Source organism: Stigmatopora nigra, chromosome 8 (assembly GCF_051989575.1).
Source record: "Stigmatopora nigra isolate UIUO_SnigA chromosome 8, RoL_Snig_1.1, whole genome shotgun sequence".
Taxonomy (NCBI): domain Eukaryota; kingdom Metazoa; phylum Chordata; class Actinopteri; order Syngnathiformes; family Syngnathidae; genus Stigmatopora; species Stigmatopora nigra.
Window position 1 is genome coordinate 5,894,249 of NC_135515.1, and position 19,796 is coordinate 5,914,044.

The 19,796-nt window shown below is 38.4% G+C and overlaps 1 protein-coding gene and 1 long non-coding RNA gene across 5 annotated transcripts in view; one reads left to right on the top strand and one right to left on the bottom strand.

Moving 5' to 3' along the window:
* Nucleotides 1-4,018: 4,018 nt before the first annotated feature.
* Nucleotides 4,019-18,375, bottom strand: slitrk3a (SLIT and NTRK-like family, member 3a). Of its 3 annotated transcripts, XM_077722439.1 has the most exons (4): nt 18,006-18,375; nt 17,819-17,936; nt 9,277-9,363; nt 4,019-7,923 (listed from the first exon to the last, which is right to left on the bottom strand). In XM_077722439.1, the coding sequence occupies exon 4, from the start codon at nt 7,866-7,868 to the stop codon at nt 5,151-5,153; it is 2,718 nt and encodes a 905-aa protein (XP_077578565.1). In that variant the 5' UTR covers nt 7,869-7,923; nt 9,277-9,363; nt 17,819-17,936; nt 18,006-18,375; the 3' UTR covers nt 4,019-5,150. The 3 variants fall into 3 exon arrangements, with proteins under 3 accessions (XP_077578565.1, XP_077578566.1, XP_077578564.1); XM_077722440.1 differs by having other exon boundaries at nt 17,819-18,375; XM_077722438.1 differs by lacking the exons at nt 17,819-17,936; nt 18,006-18,375 and adding an exon at nt 9,820-10,366.
* LOC144200349 (uncharacterized) overlaps nt 18,261-19,796 on the top strand; it is a 74,488-nt gene continuing 72,952 nt past the window's right edge. The window contains exon 1 of one of the 2 annotated variants that reach the window (XR_013327098.1): nt 18,261-18,378. This is a non-coding gene — a long non-coding RNA (uncharacterized LOC144200349). The remainder of the gene's footprint in view (nt 18,379-19,796) is intronic. The other variant, XR_013327097.1, reaches the window with a different exon arrangement.

Consider the following 19,796-nt stretch of genomic DNA (forward strand, 5'->3'; position numbering starts at 1 on the left):
ATATTGTTGAGCTCACACTAACGATCCAAGTGAGCCACGTTCATTAGGCAAAAATCTCCACAAATCTCTCCCTCTCTGGTGCAGTTGTAGAACCAGCGCAGTATATTCACATCATTACATACACACAGACACCCCCTTATATCCACCCACGCCCTCACACACGATCATATCCAGGCTATGTACACACATCTTGTCTACACATTGAGCCTTAGTACATAATGCATCATTACACACACTAACCAAGCGGAAATGTAGGCTAACCTGAGGTTAGTAAGTCTGTCTTGGTCAGCTGAAAGCTGTATGGTCTCACTCTCTCACGTGCCGATACACACCCTCACACTTTTACTGGCTTAGTTGTGGTATGGGAAACCATCCTACCAAAGAGAAGGTGAGGCAAATGTATTGGTAAATCTCACACAAGATCTTTAAATTACATTGAAAAAGCAAGACATGATCAACAATACCAATAGATTTAAAATTATAAATAAAATTAAAAAACACAGGTCCCATATATCATGAAGAGTACATAAAGTTAGGCATATACGGTAGAAAACAATAGTACTTATTGATTTATTTTACCTCAGTTCTTCATATAGTTTGTTTACATTGTGGGGAGATGAATAAGTAAATGCAAACTCACCCTCCTTGCTTCTTGTTAGTCTGGTAAGGACTCTTGCAGCAGGATTCAGGATTCAGTTTTGTCAAGAACTGTAGCCTGTAAATATGCCATTGGAAAAAGGACGTTGCAATGAGTCATTAAATCTGCAGAGAAGGTTGTCAGCTCCAACCTCCCCTCCTCCCTGGACCTGATCTTGATTCAGCATAGCAAGAGCAAGGCCCAGAGCACCCTCACCCTCAAACAGACCCTCAACACTGCAGACCGGAGACCCTCAACACCTATAGGGCTTACTTCCAGCTTTTACGCAGCTGTAGTGGGGCACATTAAACATGGAACACTTTGTTCACTCTGACATCGAATATTTATAATGTATATTTGTAGTTCTGTCCATTAGAGCTGCTATCTTGATGTACATTTTATTAGGCTAATTTCGCAATGACAATAGATACATTCTTATTCTGAAAACGAACACTTTACCCCATGTACATCTTCCATGAAGTCAGTGTTCAACTCAGTTGAGATTACAAATGTAAGTATTCCATCACAATGACACTACTTTTAATAATCATAGTCCTCGATTTAGCCTGTGATATTTTTCAGTATACTGTATTCTGTTTTGAGTTTATAGCATCATTATCTGCTACCAACTTCTGTATAGTATATTGATCACTCAGCATCCTTTTGACCTCAACTTTCTTTGCTCACCTGTTTTCATTCATCACAGCTGCTCACCTTCATTGCATGCATCCATTATTCTTTAGCACTTATTATCCTATGCAGGGTCAAGGGGATTCCAAGCCTTTGCCAGCTGACGGTGGGAGAATAGTACTGTACAGAGTGGTATGACTGCCAGCCAGTTGAATGGGACATAATGAGACCCGCATTAACTCCCATAGTTAAAAGTCCAGCCAAGTCCACATACCGCAATGTTGTCACTAAAAAGCATATTTGAGAGAAACTGTTTAACATAAGAGACACTCTTCTTTAAAAATGTTTCTCTAGGAAATCACTGTTGATATCATTTACTCATGTCAATGACTGTTTGCTGCCTGTTTATGCGCAGGAAATCATATTGTTGACATGAATTAATATTAACGATTCACATTTTCCAACCACACAACAAAGCACAGATGCATGTACACATTATAAACATGGACATACTATTGTTCATCTTTGAAATGTATGTCTATAATGCTGGATCAATAGATTAAAATGCAATATCCAATATAAAAATTGCAGGAGTAAAATGATTTCAAAACAAATTTTGTAATGTAAAGTAACTTACCCCTGAAGAATAGAGTTACCTACACGGGATATTCACAAGCATCCAAATCATCCTAATCAAATCAATAACACACATACATGAGACCAACACACACACACATACTTACGCAACCCCATTCACACACACAAAGGGGATTTACCATTTTTGTATGGACCACCTGCACTAAAATGCAACTTCAGCATCACGGTCGGACGTATTGCCTTCTTCAGCAAACTGCAGATAATTCCCTATTGGCCCAACAGAAAAATCACATATCTCACAAACAAACAAACAGACATGCAATGAAATGCATTTCAGGGTGGGAAATGTTGTCACAGCTTTTTCTCACGGCATTTTTTGATATTATTTCTCCGTTTTCATACACTGGTTTCACTTAAATGGATGATTACAACTGTTCTCATTGACAACAGAGCAGAAAATTGCAATTTTTTCCAAGTGGTGCATTCACAATCCTCTCCTGAAGGACTCAGTCTTTTCTCATCTTTGCCTAAACTGCTTTCCCTCCCTCCCATCAGTGTTTTCTTTTTTTTCAACCTTTATCCAAGTTTTCCTATTCATATTTAATCTACATAGCTGTAGATGGCCACTATCTACCCCCATATTCTTTATACTAGGTATACCATGCAAGTACCACATACAGGTAAGTGTGTTTCTTATATTGCAAGGGTGAAAGACAGCATTAAATGTTATAAACACCTAAAAAAATGACAAACAAACCCTCAAAAATCCCTCTTTTGGGATTCAATTAGGATGAACAAACACTATACGCCGGGCAAGGTTGACAAAGACGAAACAAACCCCTCTTATTCACTGGCTCACTCATTTGCTGCAGTTAATTACCACTTTTAAAAGAGTTTAAAACCGCAACAAAACACTTCCACGAACACTTTCACAATTTACCATACAGAAGTGCCTTCATTGAGATTTCCCCAGATTGTATGACCTCCATTAGTGTAGGACAACAAGAGGATTTATTCAAATAAAACCACTCTGCTTAAACAGCAACGAGTGAAAGGCATGTTGAGGGTCATGTTCGAGGATGGTATTTTTGCCAAAATAGAGAAAAAACGCTAACTTTTTTTTACACCCTGTGATTCTTAAATGATATTTATTTATTCATGGGAAGGTGATGGTGAAGGTTGCAGGTAACTGATGCATGATGATTTTAATCAACGTAAGTGCAGAGGGAAATTGCTGACTGATCGTCATGGAAAGGAAGGGCTGCAGGGGGTCGCTTGTGTCCCTGTAAAAGATTATACTGAGGATGGAAAAGTTGCTCTGCTGTTGGAATTGTGACGATTGATACAAACTGAGGTAAGCTAGTAATTAAGAAATGTTGATGATTTTATATAAAGTTGCAGTTGCCTAAAGGTTCCAGTTTGGAATTATGTGGCATCAGAAAAAGGCACATTATGTTTCAAAACAAGGAATTTATGATAAGAATATTCAAAATGTGACCCTCTCCCCATTTCTTAGAGCATGACGTGTGAAATAATTTTTCTTCCAACATTAAGCGACCTTGTAAAATGCAAGATATGAATTAAGAAGGAATACTCTTTTCAAGAAGTATCTTCTTCAACTGACCTTCATTTGAAATAGTTTATTCTGCCATTTTTAAAATAATTTCACTTCAACATATAAGTGTAGAAGAACAGCAAAAATGTAAATGAAACTACAACAATGCTACAAATGGGCCATTCAGCAGATTATTTTTATATATATATATATATATATATATATATATATATATATATATATATATATATATATATATATATATATATATATATATATATATATATATATATATATATATATATATATATATATATATATATATATATATATATATATATATATATATATATATATATATAGATAGATATAGATATATATATATATATATATAAATATATATAGATATAGATATATATATATATATATATATATATATATAGATATATATATATATATATATATATATAAATATATATATATATAAATATATATATATATATATATATATATATATATATATATATATATATATATATATATATATATATATATATATATATATATATATATATATATATATATATATATATACGATGATGTCATAGCTTTGTCATAATTCATGAAAAATCCGTTTTCAACATGCCTCCACACACCTTCACGTGAGATCAACCCTCCTGACATTTGTTTGATTTTTGTTTTTTTTTATTAAGAAGGCTATACCAGACGCATAATCACTATACATTGATTTAACATTACCTTTACAATTAAAGTCTTCACTGAAATTACAGAATAAATATATGCACATTATTCTTCAAATCTTTGTGTGAGAGAGAAAACATTAAAAGTGCGTCCTACAAAGCTGTTAGTGGGTAATGTAGGGGGCAAGGGTGGGATCCAGAGGCCATTGTGTGGATAGTGGGGAAGGGAATTTAACAAAGTGCATGGAAATATCCAGAAAACCTTGAGCATTGTCTGATAATATTATTCACAAATGGTTTACCATCCGTGCGTTGTTGGCGCATCCTTCATAAGAAGCACCCTGATATAGACATAAGTCCTAATTAATAGTAACAACCATATTTGTAAGATATAAAATTAAATAGAACACTGAACTGTAAATATGTTGCAGTATCTTTTTTCACAATGTGATGAATTGCAACACTCAACATACACACACACACACACCCTCATCATTTTGCTGCACAGAGCGAGTGCATGCAGCAAACTGCAGTTCCTATTAATATTTCTTTTATCCTTTCTTCAATGATTTCCCATAGCCTTAATGTGCATGGCCTCTGGGTTTTTTTTGTACATCCTAGTGAGGTGTAGAAGAGATTCCAATTCAGGGAGACGTCCTGCTCCCGTATGTCATGGGAACTCCAAAAAGAAAAAGAAAAATCATAGAATTTCATTGTATTTCAGGATTGTGGTCTTTTTTTTATTCCCCACACCCCCTCTTCCGCCTCTAAAATACTCTTTTCAGCAAGTAGATATACTTATATTATAAAAATAACAGACGCTGACATTGCTGGCTACTCTGGAAAAAAAAGGCACTTAATTGAAATATCTGAGATCAGCCTCTCTTCCCGTAAGAATTTGTAATATATTTTTGATTTCATGTGATGCCGCGACGACTGACTTTTTCCCCTAATAATGGTTTTGCGTGGTTGTGTTTTAAGGATAACAAAGTGATCGAATCTTGCTTTCTTCTCCTCCGGGCTATAAATGTTAAAACCGATAGGATTTTTCCAGCACTTCGAGGTAATCCGGCTTGGTTTGAAGTTTGGCCCGTAACTCCAAGTAATTGCTTTGGGATGGGTCAGTGTAGCAACTTTTGCCCGCCGTGAAAAGCAATGTCTCCTTTAGGCGGGCGTCCTGTTGCAAATCTGGGTACTGCATGCCGGGTGGGTGTGCGTGTGCCACATGCATGTCCTTCAGTTTAGGGGCAGTTCCATAAAGGCAGTCTACAAAACCTACAGTAGGTGTTGGTCTCTGACTGTCAATGACTGTGGGGCAGATCCCACCATTCTCATGAAGCCCTGCAAAGTCGGCTGTGCTGTGATTGACAGCCACAATAGTGTTAAGTTGAGAGTTGGAGACAGCCAAGCTCCACTCCCTTTCCTTCTCAAACAAGGTTCTGTAGTTGTTGCTGCTGCTGCTGCTACTGCTGCCGCCATTGTCCTTCCTGGCTGAAGAAAACTGCCCTCTGTCTTCATCTGATGTCGCTGCGATCTCACCCTCCCGAGGCTTGTAGATGGGGTTGTTGCACATCTGAGTCACAGGGTGGGGGATGTAATCATAAACATGGCCATGGGAGTGCGTGTGACCGGGATGAGTGTGTGTATGGAGGCTAGGGGTGGGCTTCTCCAGTGTGCCTGTATTGCCCGCACTACTCTGCCTTGGTGCATCCTCAAACATTCTGCACTGCATCTGAATTCCTGTCAGATCCACCTCTGAGCGCTTCCTGAAGGGCAGTTTCTTCCTCCGGCGAAGAACAAAAGCGAACAGCCCGGCTGCTACGAACACAGCTGAGATGAAGAGGATGAGGAGGCTGAGGATGAGCACGGAGAGCGGAACCGTGTCTCTTCTTCCCGCCTCCCCCACACCGCCCCCTGCGGTGAGGTCATCTCCACCAGGCTGAGCCGGCAAAGGGCCCGAGGAATACTTCCTCTCTGGGCAGAGGACTTCGACCTCCAGTGAGCGCAAATCCTTCCCAAAGGCAAATTCTGGCGTCTTGCAGATGACATCTCCGACCAAAATGCCAGAGGAGAGCTTTTCTAGCCATTGTTTGAGGGGGATGATATCACAGGAGCATTCCCAAGGGTTCTGATGGAGATCAATCTGGACTAGAGAGGGCAGATGCTCCAGCACTCCGCGCACAGGAAGGGCAAGGAAGTAATTGTTGCGGAGGTTGAGGCGAGCTAGATTCGTGCCAGCAAAAACGTTATCGGGGAGGGAGCGGAGCAAATTGTCATTGAGGAAAACCAGTTGCAGATTAGGCATTAGGGAGAAGGAGTTAGACTGTATCTCGCGGATGACGTTATACTCAAAGTAGAGATAACTCAACATCTGAAGTCCTCGAAACATCCCAGGCGTGAGTCGTTCGATGTCATTGCCGTTCAGATATAAACTTTTCAAGTTTGGCAGGTTGATGAAAGCGCCTTCCTGCACATAAGATATCCGGTTGTTGCCTAAATGCAGTAAATCCAAACTTGAGAAGTTCCAGAAATCAGAACGGTATATTTTCTGTATGAGGTTCCCACTGAGATATAATTTCTTGGCATTGAGAGGCCTTGGCAAAAGATCAGAGATGTTGTGAAAGCCTTTCTCTTTACAGTTAACTGTCAAGCCCAAGTCATTGATGTGAAGGTTGCAAATACATCCCGTCGGACAAATGATTGGGATTGGAGGTCTGGTCTGATAGCCGGCAATGGGGGGCTGGTTGATGCCTGGGTAAACACTACGAGGAGTTGGGGGGTTCTTTGTGGGCCGAGGTCGTTTGGTGGGCTTTATTGCAGAGGACGCCGTGTTGTGAAAAGAAGAGAGCATAGAGGAAGGTTTTGTAGGCCACGTATTTTCATTGTTGAATGGGATGCGGGGAATTCCCAGTTTGGCATCGATTTCCGAATCGGACAGCAAAGGGCAAAGTTCACTGCGCTTGATATCCCGCAAGTCTTTCCCGTGCAGATGGAATGGGTACTCACACGTGATCTCGCCAACCAAAGCCGTATAAGGAATCCTCTCCAACCAAGTCTTGAGTTGGACAATCTCACACACACAGTTCCAAGGGTTTTCTTGCAACTGGATTTCCATCAAACTCCGCCCAACGTATTCCAGTGTCCCCTTGTACTGTAATGTTTTAAGTCTGTTCCCTCTAAGGTCCAAATGTGTGAGTGAAACAGACCGGAAGAGATAATTGGGCAGTACAGGAATCAGATTGTCATTTAATATAAGCACTCTCAATTTGTGTAGGTGCCTGAACGCACCACTTTCAATTCTCTTGATCACATTGTAGTCTGCCTGGAGATACTCTAAACTCTCCAGTCCCAGGAAGGTGTCATTCCGAAAAATCTCTAGTTTGTTCTCGTGTAAGAAAAGCCGTTTGAGTATTCCTAAGCCGTTGAATGCTCCGGCGTGGATGTCTTGCAAGGCGTTATTACCCAGATTGATAGATATGGCATTATTGAGATGCAGAAAGCTGTTAAAATACAGCCTCCTCATGGAATTCCTCTGTAGATTGAGTTTGAACGGCCGGCTCCATATTTGAGCAATCTGGCTCACATTTGTAAATCCTTTACTGTCGCAGTGCACGTGGAAGATGCCCTCTTTGACTTCGCAGTAGCACGGCTCGAAGCACGGCTCATCGATCTCCTCTGAGTCTTCTAGTAATGGGATCGGGGTGGTCCATCCTAATGCTATGGAGCTCAGCAAGGTAACCCACAGCATCCTCGCTGACACCAGGTGAAAGTCTGGGCTCCAAGAAGAGGGCCACTTCACAGCACTGAACAAAAAAGTCACAATCAAAAGAGTGGAGGGATTGACACACACTTTTGTACAACCACACACAAGTGAAAGGGGTGCATCAGTATTGCTGACTCCAGCAACACTAAAGCACTTTGAAATAAATAAAACTAAATAATACAATATCACATGAATCTACTTGTGATGTTGCAAAATATTTAAAAAAAGAGATGTGTTCAAGTATTCTTGTATGGAGGATCACATAGTCATGCAAGAAAAAAAAAATCCCTTGTAGAGTTAGTAACACCAAGCAGACGCGGGTCCATTTATAATACAGCAGATATGCGACTAAGGTCACAATAAATCACCTCAGAGATGCTTATCGCTATGAATAAACAATGGCCACAGCAGGTGGGTGAGATTGGCGGCAAGAGTAGACACCAAACCCCTGGTGTATTTATTACATAACTGAAGACTTTGTAACCTTCTTCTTTAGTGATGAGAGGAGATCCAGAGTGCTGAATGAACTTCAGTATTCACCATTTTTAGCATCAATTTAAATGTAGGCAATAGTCCATTATATAATTGGAAAGATAAGAGAAATGTAGTTTTGTAAGTGCAAGAATCTTAGAAAGAATAATACATACAAAATGTAGTGACAAACCTCAGGAAAATGAGAAATAAAAATCCCTATTTAATAACATAAATTGTTTTTGCATAGACAATCCTACTCGAAACAAAAGTACAATTTTGGGGAGAAAATTGTACAGTCCTCATTTTATTGTAATATATACATGTCATTAAACATGCAAGTCATTTTAGTCTTTCCATGTTCTCAGTCTTGACATTCAAGAACTGAGAAGTCTAACATGGAGTTAAAATACATTTGCAGGATCAGTTCCTTATTAAAATGTAAATCTACTTCATCTATATACATTTATAGTCATGTAAAATTCTTATTTGATTCCATTTTCATTGCAAACAACGTATTTAAATCCATACTTAATGAACAAGTGCGTTTGCTCACACATGCATACACATCGAGGGAACTGTCCGTTCTAATGTGGTGCTGAAATTTCCGGCGAAGGCTAAAGTTGCGAAGAACACATACGCTCTCCATGGTTCTGAATTGGAATTATTTTATTTCATACACCAGTGAATATAGGCAGTATGAAAAAACGGACGCATTCCTTTAGATGGGAAGCAGATTAAAAAATCCTCCATCATCGATGTCTTGCTGAAAAATTACCTATTGTGTTCTCATTGTAATCATTTAACAAGCCTCGAGTTCCACTTGTTATTGTTTCTTAATTATTGCAAATTCGTTTTTTGTGACAAAAAAAATATTTCTTTTAAGTCCCTCACATTGTATCAAATGGTAAGGATCACTTACTTCGTTTAAAGGGTTCCCCACTTCTTCATTCTCCTGCGACGTGTTCTGTTGTGACTCGCAGAGTCCTGCTCACTGTCCGATGCCGAGCTGCGGAGGGAGATGGACACAGACGTGCAAAATTAGAATTTAGTTTGAGACGGATGGAAAGGCACCGCGTAGGGGTTTAAAGGAAAGGGTGAATGTGGCACTTTTTCAAAGTACCACAGCTGAGTATTAATCCAAAAGGCTGCAAATTTCCTCTTGAAATGCAATAAAAGGTCTTTGAATTAGTCCTGCTAAATCCTGTTTGTCGCTGAAAGGTTTGAAATCGATCCAACAGAGAACACCGCACTTGTGTGTGTGTGTGAGGGGGGGGGGGTAGAAAAATTAAAAAAAGATGCCAAGCATAATGCAGCAACATTTGGCTGTGGCAGATGTGCAAAAAAACATAAATGTTCCCCGAGCATGTAAGCGGCTAAAGTTGCCGATTAAAGCAGGCAAGACGCAAACATGCCGATATATTCAGGAGGTTATGACCAAACTGCATGAGATGTTTCAGCTCACCTTGGCTTTGTGCTGCGGCTAGGAAGCATTGGGAGAAATAATTACAATAATAAAAGCAGAGCAATACTTTGGATGCTGTTAGTTTGCTCTCTCTTCTTTGCCCATCTCTGAGCAAAAGGAGAGGAGGAAGAGGAGAGCTGAGGACGTGAGAGGAATGTGAAATCTCTCCTTGGCTCTCCGGTGACTCTGACACTCTCTCCCTTCTTCTTTTTCTTCTTCTTCTTCCTCTTCTTCTTCCCACTCTCCTGTTTGTGCTTAAAATGCAAGTCCTCGACCCCAGCCCATCCTGCTTCTTGGTTTTCTTTCTCCCTCCTCCCTCTGGTCCTCCTCAGTCGCCTCTTGGGTGAGCGCGCGCCCGGGTGAGAAAATTCTCCTCAGGACCGTGTCGTGAGAGTCTGAGTAATAAGCAGTGGAAATCTAGATGGGATGGCTCGTCTGTTTTTATTTACTTTCATTTGCCTCCCGTACACGAGCTGGCTTTCTTTTCCACGCGCTCCAAAAAACGCCTGCTGTCGTGCGTCAGAGGAATGATGAGGAAGAACTGAGCCAGCCGGGGAAGGAGGGAGGGAGGGATGGAGAGGGTGAGAGACGCAGAGCGAAGAGAGATAGACAGAGAGAGAAAGAGAAGAGAAGAGAAGAGGGGAGAAAAATGATGGACACCGTTCAGATTTTTGGGGTGAGAAGGAGAGGGTCTTCAGTTTTCAAGTCATAGATTTAGAAAAGCAATAAAAGACATTTGGAATGTCATGGGGTGTGCTGCCATTTGCAGATGTGTGGATGTCATTCCAAATGCAATAAGATGTTTTTGCGCTTTATTTGGCGATTGAGGGAAAGTATTCAGCTGTTGGGTTGCACTTGAACCAAAATCAGCCCATTAGCTCTTGTGGTGACGACAGCAAGTGGCCACGACTATTTAAAGCAAGAGGGGAGAGGTGTGAAGTACTTTCACTCCCCTCCTTATGCAGCTTGCCTTCCCTCGACTCGCCTGAAGCGGGCAACACGCGTCCATTTTTGGCAGCAGCTGCAGCAGCAGCAGCACAGCCAATAGAACAGACAACGTTGCAAAGAAAGACGCGTTTCATCATCAACTTATGCCAATACAGGTGGCTAAAGTAGGTACAGTATCTAACTCACATGTGTAGGTAGTACAGAAACTTTTTTCAAGAATTATACTGTTAAAAGTAGAAGTACTGATTCAATTCATTAATTCAAAAACTGTGTGGATAGGGCCGGCCCGGCGACCGAGTGGATTTAGCTCGCTGGCCTCACAGTTCTGGGGTCAAGAGTTCAATCCCAGGTTGGTCCTCATTGTGAGGAGTTTGCGTGGATTTTCTCCAGGTACTCTGGTTTCCTCTCATCCCAAAAAAAAGGCTGGTTGAATATACTAAATTGCCCCTAGGTATGAGTGTGACCGTCTATAGTTATCCTTCTTTTAGTGCCCTGCAATTGGCTGGCTACCAATTCAGAGGGTCCCTCACCTGGTGCACATGCCCATGTCCCTCTAAGGTAAAATGGATTGGACGTCTATTGCTGTCAATTGGTGATTTCTATACCAAATTCCCTATTTTACTAACTACCACAAAACATACGGACCTGGACTGGCAATGATTTAAATTAAGATAAAGGCTTTTAATACATAAACACTATAATAAGTAGTCTCTGATACTGCTAAAAAGCAGGTAAAACATTCAACAATGTGTGTTGATTATCCAGTCTGTTTCTTTATTACTTTTGACAGTGGACGCCATATGTGCACACACGCAAACTATTTCAAAACATTGATCTCATTCTTTCACTCACTCCAGCAAAACACCTGACCTGATGTAAGTGTTGGAATGTAAATCAAGAGGATCTTGGGGATTTTTTTTTCATCTTTTCTTTCTTCCAGTAGGCGTAGCCAACCTAACTCCCTGTTGAGTGTGTGCATGTGAAATACCAAGTGCCTACTTAAACAAAATTGCTGTTTATTCAACCACTCGGGGCATATATGAGGAAGAGCTATGTGAAGGCCATTTTTAATTTATAGTAAACATTAAAAAGCATGTGTCATGGGTAAATGTCAAATAAAGTCTGGATAAAAAAAATGGGTTTTTGATATTCCATTTTACTTTAAATTGCAGCTAAATGATTGTCATTTTCTGAACCGTTTTATCCTCATTAGGGTTGCGGGGGGTGCTGGCTTGTTGGACAACCATTTACACTTGTTCAGAACGAAGGCCCGGGCCTGCGTGGGTTTCCTCCCACATTCTAAAGACATGCATGGTGGGCAGATTGGACACTCTAAATTACCCCTAGGAACCGACCTGGATTTGAACCCGGGACTCCCACTGTGAGGTCAACGGGCTAACCACTCAGCCGCTGGGCTGCCCTAGAAATCATAGTATGTAGTTCATTCATTCCTCATCAGGGTCATGGGGTGTTGGAGCCTATTCCAGCTGACTCTGTTAAAGGAGATAAAACTAAAGACTATCACTTCCATTTAAACTCCCAATGGTCTCTATTAAAATATTTTCCACTTGTCCTTATCAAGCAGACAGTCAGCTTGACTGCATGGAAATTACAAAGTTTGGATGCTGTTTTTAATTTTTGCATATTTTCTGGATGCTACCGAACACATCTCTCTTAGCATTTAAACTATATGATGCTGGAAAAACCCACCTAGCATAACATGGGATTGACCTACACTAAGAAAATATTAAAAGTACTAAATACATTCAAACAAGATGAGATATTGCATATAATGTTGAAATGCCAAGCAACAACATGTTTTTCTCGTAGTCATCCATAGCGTTTTTCAAAGGAAAGAAATTATATGAGGGTGTGAGTGACAGCAGCAAGAAACGGCAAACATGGCTTTCAGAAGCGATGAAAGAAAGACTGTAGCTTTTTGAAACGCTTGTATTGCTTGGCCTCAAAACTCTAGTTTTGATTAGAATGAAAATAATGGTCGTCCTTGGCTTGAAGACCAGGACGGAGGATGAAAACGTAAAAAGACAAATGAAAAAAAGTGGAAGGGGATCAATTGTGTGCACCTAATAGCACGTTGTTCTGCTTACTTTGTTAAGGAAAGAGAAAAATCAACCCTGTGATGTTTTAAACATTAGCACAGCGACAATGGACGTTTTGCAAGTTTCGTTCCTTAAAACCAATTTTTTTCGAATGTTTATCTTCAATAGCAGTACTACGAGATGTTTCTGTTGTTTTAGGTGTGATATGGAGTCACAAAAGATAAATTACTACAAAGTTCAAGGTTGTAAAATAGTCCAATTAGCATATAAAGGATCTCCCTGTAGTTTAGAAGGTTTTGCATGATTTGGAGGGATTGTATTAGGCCATGAATGGCACATTTCTGTGGTGACAGTTGGTAAATGGAGTTCCGGACAAAAGAGCAACCAAAGATAAGAAATGAGTGAGACAGCAGTTTCTTTTATCTGTTGACCTCACAAAAAGCCACACTGGCATTGAGAATGTGAAAGCCAGATCACTGTCTCAGGAGCACTGCACGATCTTCCTTCTTAAAAGGATTCAATTCAGGAGCAGAATTGGAATTAAAAGTATGTAAGACAAAGCCAAGAGAAAGAATTTCCACTTTCATTATTCTGTATAGCTTAGGAATTAAAAATAGTGCCATAATTGGGTACTGTATCCCTCCTGGTTGACTTTTTTTTATTTTTTTTAAATCTGTCACTAAAGTACATAGTGTTCAGAAACTAAAAAGCCATGTTGTCGCAAGGCCCTTCATTCATAAATGTTTTATTTATAATTATTTCAATCATATTTCAATTAGTATGCTGCCAAATCTCAAACATGTTTTAGCTTCTGGGTTTTTTTCTCATTGTACTTATTGACTCCAGAATGAAGGCATATAATAACAAAATAAATCACATTATGAACACTCAGAACATTGAAAATTTCCATACAAAACAATAAAAGAGAATAATTAAATTAGAAACCAATCATCCACCTAATCATTCTTTGTACATCTGATCCTCACGAGGGATACGTGTGTACTGGTGATTATCCAAGACGACTTTGGGCAATTGTACAATAATAAATAACAAAATGAAAAGTTGTTTTCTAATTAGAACATGAAAGAGTATCCACAATATTGGCACTGTTTCCTTTTTCATAGTTCTCACATTGTAAATTAATCCTTGTATATTAAAAATAAGAGGAATATTAAATATAGATAGACTAACAGATAAAAAGACACAAAGTAATATTACATCTGACTTTTTCATATTTGCATGTTGGCTGAATTATATAAGTATAATGTATAAGTTAAACGTATAACTCTGATCTGAATGTATTGCAGTTGTTTTCCCCTTTTTTTAATTTTACTGATGTAAATGCAATAAAGGATTTTAGCAATGTCTCTGTATGCATTTTTTTGCTAGTGAATGTATCCTCACCACTAGCCCATGTAACACGCAGATGTGGTTGTCTATGATTCTAGCCTCCAATCCTCTTTCTGGCATCCTAGCCTCAAACTGTCTGAGCAAAAATACCCACAACATGTCTGTTCAGAGACCTAATTTCTACAGACTGCTTTCTTCCCAGGAGAAATATATGTGTGTGTTTGTGTGTGTTCAAATGTGTTACGAGAGCAGGGAGAATAGGTTGCTGTCTCATCAGGTTTTTCTGCCTGGCTTGCATCAGACAAAAATGAAAATATAAGAATGATACCATTGCCTATTATGTTGACGTCCGGATTACATATTTAAGAGAACAAAAAACAACCATAAAGGATTTGAAAGAGAAGCAATAATGTGAACTATTTTACTTCTTGAAATGAATGGAATGCCTTCATTATCAAGTACAATGAGATTTAAAGCATCACCATAAAGTGTGCACATAAATAAGTAGGTATAAAAATATTTATGAACAATAATATAGAGATCATGTAAAAAAAAAAAAGTGACTAAAGTGGTTAGCAGCACGTGAGGTAGATATGCTGTTTTAGTCCAAGTATTAAAGTACAAGATAAAAATGTTCAGTGCTAATACTGAAGTAAACATTTCTTATTTATATGCATCTGCCATTGTTATGGCATTTTACATAGTGCTACTTTATTGAATCTAGATTAGGTCCTTGGTACAAAACTTTAGTTGGGTATGGGGATGGTTTTAGGGAAGAAGCAAGGTCCTGAGTCTATTTGTTTTGGCTGTTATGATCCTGTAGCGCCTAATAGAGGGCAGCCAGGTTGAAGAGGTGGAAGCACATCCTACTATATTGCAATGTGTATTGTCTTATATGATGCTCTTCGCCCTTCTTAGACAACGGGAGTTGTAGATGATGGACGGGCAAGGTAAGGGGCAGCTGATGATCTTTTGAGCTGTGTTCATCTTATGTAGGTTTTCGAAAATAATAATGAAAATAACAAGGGAAGACAAAAAAGAAATATGGATCTATTCGAGGGAAAAGAAGGACTTCTTGAGAAAATTTGATGGAAAAAGTAACTTTTTTCTTAACTTTTTTGATTGTTTTTTTTTCCTGCCTGAAAAATACTAATCAAAGTATTTTATTGGGCAATTTTTCCTCACAAATGGCATCATACCATGTGGTCAAAGTGTCGTAATGGTAAGAAATGTGTTTCATATATTATCAATAAAAGATTCATAAGAGCGCTAAGTCATATTCTATATAGTGTGACTTATATATTTACTGAACATATCATTAATATTAGAACAATAGTGTCAATTAAATCAGGAACCAAATAGAAATACATATATACTAGTATTCTTTAAAGAATAACCCTTCAACACTTGAACATTGGATCATCAATATATCAAGTGTTTTTTTTCCTCTTACACCAACCAGCCACATTTCTTTTGCCTCTTAAATAAAAAATGAAAAAAAAGTGACAGATTTTCTATTGTCACTTTGTGAGATGAGTAGGATGGCTACGTATGATGAAGTGCCTATGAGACCAGACACCGCTTCGGTAAACAACTTTTGAATTATTTTTGTGCTTTGTTTAGACATTGAATAAGAACAAGACAAGGACTTTTGCTTTGTTACACAGTGCAATGTGTCACATTGATCCACAACGAAAAGACAGGTCATTAGGTAAGGTCATTAAAATCGGTTTGATACCCAATTAAAATCATAAACATAATGAAAGAGTAACCATTTTCTCTCGCATGCCTATGGTAGGCAGTCTCTTCTATACGGGTATTATGTCGCAGTTGGTCGAAAGTGGCCTATACAGTAAACAAAGGGTTATTAAGTGTCTTTGGGCCAAATCACTGTTGCATAGATTAGTGAATACCTGGTGTCCCTGTCCTTGGCAACCACATCTTCGCTCAGGTTTTGGCCTTTTTATTTGGCCTTCAGAAAACTAGCTTTGTGCTTTTATTAAATTCATAATGCTGTCAATTAAATCTAGCAATGTGGGTGTACTGGTAGGTTAGGAGGAGTACATTAATGTGTGATATTGGACTCAAAGTGAAGCCAATTGATTAAAGTAAGAGTAGGTTAGCAACATTCTTTTTTCTTTTAAAATTTACGTTCTGCCAAAAAAAACAACAACATTTACTTTAGTTGTAATTTGACAGGCCTTGAGCTAGTATATGAAGTAGGCTATATAATGATAAAAAGGAAACAACACCAAATACTTCATCTAGTGTCATTGCCCAAAACAACAATGTGCAAAGGTGTCCAAGTGTCAATATGAGTTTGTTCCCTACTTTCAAGGTAGTAAGATGAGTACACAAGAAATAGTAGTTGCTTTTGCATTCAAAGCACTCTTAACTGCACTTGCACTCTTAAACATGAGGCTAAGAATCCAATCTCCAGGGATGGGGGGAGTAAATGGCAATTTGAGCTGCAGCACTTTGCTAGTAGATTGTGTGGATTATGTGTGCTCTTTCTGCTTTGTTGCAGGTCTGTAACAAAGTCAAATAGACATAGGGATGGACAGACAAAAAAAGCAAAAATGACACATAAGACGGCTGACTGACACCCCAGTAAACTCAATCTAAGAATGGGACTAAAGGGTGGGATGACTTGTTGTGTAGTACTGAACTGTGTTAAGTAGGCCAACAGAGAACCTAATGCACAGTATAAATAGATAGTAATTTTAATGTAATTTGCTTTTATTACATTAAAATACAGCAAACTATCAGAAAAATCATTGTTATTTGCAATTGAGATGAAGACATTTTAGAAAAGAAGAATACACTGACTACAAAGTGACTTTACACAAAGTCATCCAGATGGTATTCATGTATTCAGGAGTTTTTCTTCTCAGGAGATATATATTTTTACATTAAAAAATACTCCATGGATTCAGAGTTTGTCGCAGTAGAATCTGTTTAAAAACTTCAGTGAAATGGCCAGCATGCATGCAGACAAACAAGCTGTCATACTCCATACAATCTTTTTTTGGACTGTCATTTTGCAAACCCACTCTTCACCTGTTGTGTAGCCTGTTGTTTTCTTTAGCGTGATTAGCACCTGTAGGAGGCTTGTAATTGGTATCCAGCATAGCACCCATATTAAAACTGCATGCAGGATTTGGTCATCCACACTAATATAATACATTACAATGATGCTGAAATAAGTTTGCATATTAAGCTCAACATAGCAAAACATGTTCAAAAACTAATGTCAAAGTAAATCTATTTTGATTATTTCTTTACCTTATTTGGTAAGAGAAATAGGAATCAAAACTGAAGGTTATGTTTTAATTTGTGTGTAATCCTAACCATCAACCCCGTAAAATTTAGTCTAAAGTACTATGTTGTCTTTCCAGCTTTGGGAAGCTTTTATTTCGCTTTTTTTTCCCCACGTTTGACAGCCACAACTCCTTTTCAGTAATACGACTACCAGGGTGCAATTTGTTCAAGGGCTTTTCCTAGTAGAGTTTCAAAATGATCCTTTCAATTACCATCCAGAAACACAAATGAAAGTGACAAATCCCCACAATAAAATACAAATAGTGAAAATAAAGTCCAAAGTGTAAATTTTTAGCAAATAGTATACAATGGAGACTTACTGGGGGATGAGTGGTGAGCATGTCAGCCTCACAGTTCAGCAGTCTTGGGTTCAAATCCAGGTTGGGTCTCCTATGTGGCATATCCATCTCAAGATGCTCAATGCTTTTCTTTCATTGTCTAAAGAGAAAATCTGATTATTTATGTAGAAATTATTGTTTATTTCTTTGCTGTTTTATCTGTGCTGACCTGTGTTCACACATATTTAGAACTAGAAATGTACATGTAAATAATGCAAAGTAACAACAAAAAACAAACAAACAAAAAACTGAGGGCAATATAGGGCAAGAGGAGATACACACACAATCGAACCAGGGGCTGACACTGACAAAGGCTTTAATAGACAAACAGGTTGACGAGACACATAGAAACAGGTGAGTGATGCAAGAAGCAGCCGATTGGCTGATACACAAGACCGCGACAGGTAAAGCCAAGGGGAAATCACTAAGACAAGCCACACATAGGGAACAAACAAAAAGACATGAATCCTAAAACCAAAACATTCCCTGCAGAAGAACCCCAACCTTGAAAGAGAGAGATCATCCTGTCAGGGATGACACAGGTAAAATGTGAATATATTCTTATTTGACCCATGATCTGATGTTTTCTGATGAAAACAAAAACATATGGAATAAAATAATGGCAATCACAGAAGAGCATTGAAATGTTTTTAAGAAGTATATTATAAGTATGCTCCATTAAACTTGATTATGCTGATAAATCATTGAGCCAGAGAAGTCTAACTATATTTTCTAACACAGTAATCTTAAGGTTTTTCAGTGCCTCTCCCATACATCTATACTCTTATTTTTTTTTTATAGCCTGTGGGCTGGTTAGGGCATTTTAAGTGCTGTGTTTTAGGGTTCACTTTCTGTGAATCAAAGAATAGGTACTGTGCTGTGTGCTGGTTTTGTGGTCAATTCTAAATTATTGTCTCCAATGTGAACAGAATGTATAGTTTGGAATCGTAAATGGTATAGCAGTAACTTAACACAGTCTTTTGCTTTGCGTTTATGATGATGGTCAAAGTCTTAACCTTAGTAGAACAATGCATCATTAAAATCACCATGTGTTTCTTTAGCAGTAAATAGCAAAGGTAAGTTTTTCTTCTAAACATCAATGCACAAAGTATCTCCATTGACCTCTGCAGGAACATTGAGACACTTTTTGTGTTGACAGTATTTAATTTTGGTCTACTTTCATCACCCAAAGCCTCGTTGAGTTCTTGGCGTTACAGACGTTAATCAAATAATTAATGATGGTGAAAACAGTTGAGTTTCTCTTGCAACATTTAGCTGTCTAAATGAAATCTAGCACTGCATTCTGCTCTTTGTTGGGAAAACTAAAAGACATCTTCCTACGTTGTATTTGCACTGATATTTTCAACTGACAACTACAAAGTATCACCTTTATAATGACACTTTCTCCACTGGCTAAGGCTCAGAACTTTAAAGCTTATTGCAACCAGAGTATGACAGCAACTCACAGTATGGTACACATGCAAATGTGATAGTGACTTTCATAGGTTTGAATATGAATTAGGAGCATGATGGTGTATTGGTTCACCCTCCTGACTTCCGTTTAGGAAAATAGGGGCTCAATTCCTGCAAAAATTAATTAAAAATGCCTTCTGTTTTTGCATTATGTCACTTTGGTGCATGGATAAAATAAAAGAATTCCTCTACATTTTAACTTGATGGTTATTTTGTTCATTAGCATGTTTTCAATCTGTCTACATTTCGCAATTGTAGAATAAAATGTGGGAAGATTCATGTACTTTATTGTTTAACTAAAAGTCACACATTTGATTTGGTATCGTGTGCTCTAATATTGTTCACTTCTTTTTTTCCCAGTCGTAACCTTTGCTTCGGGAAACTAAATCTGTAATCTGCTTAGTCGTGTTGATGCATCAGACATTTTTAATCAGCGGTATTGAAAGGAGAGCAGCTCAACGCTAAGGCGCTTGGCAAAAGCACTGCA

Coding starts and splice junctions, on each gene's coding strand:
- slitrk3a (XM_077722439.1), bottom strand. CDS start 7,868: ATGCTGTGGGTTACCTTGCTGAGCTCCATAGCATTAGGATGGACCACC.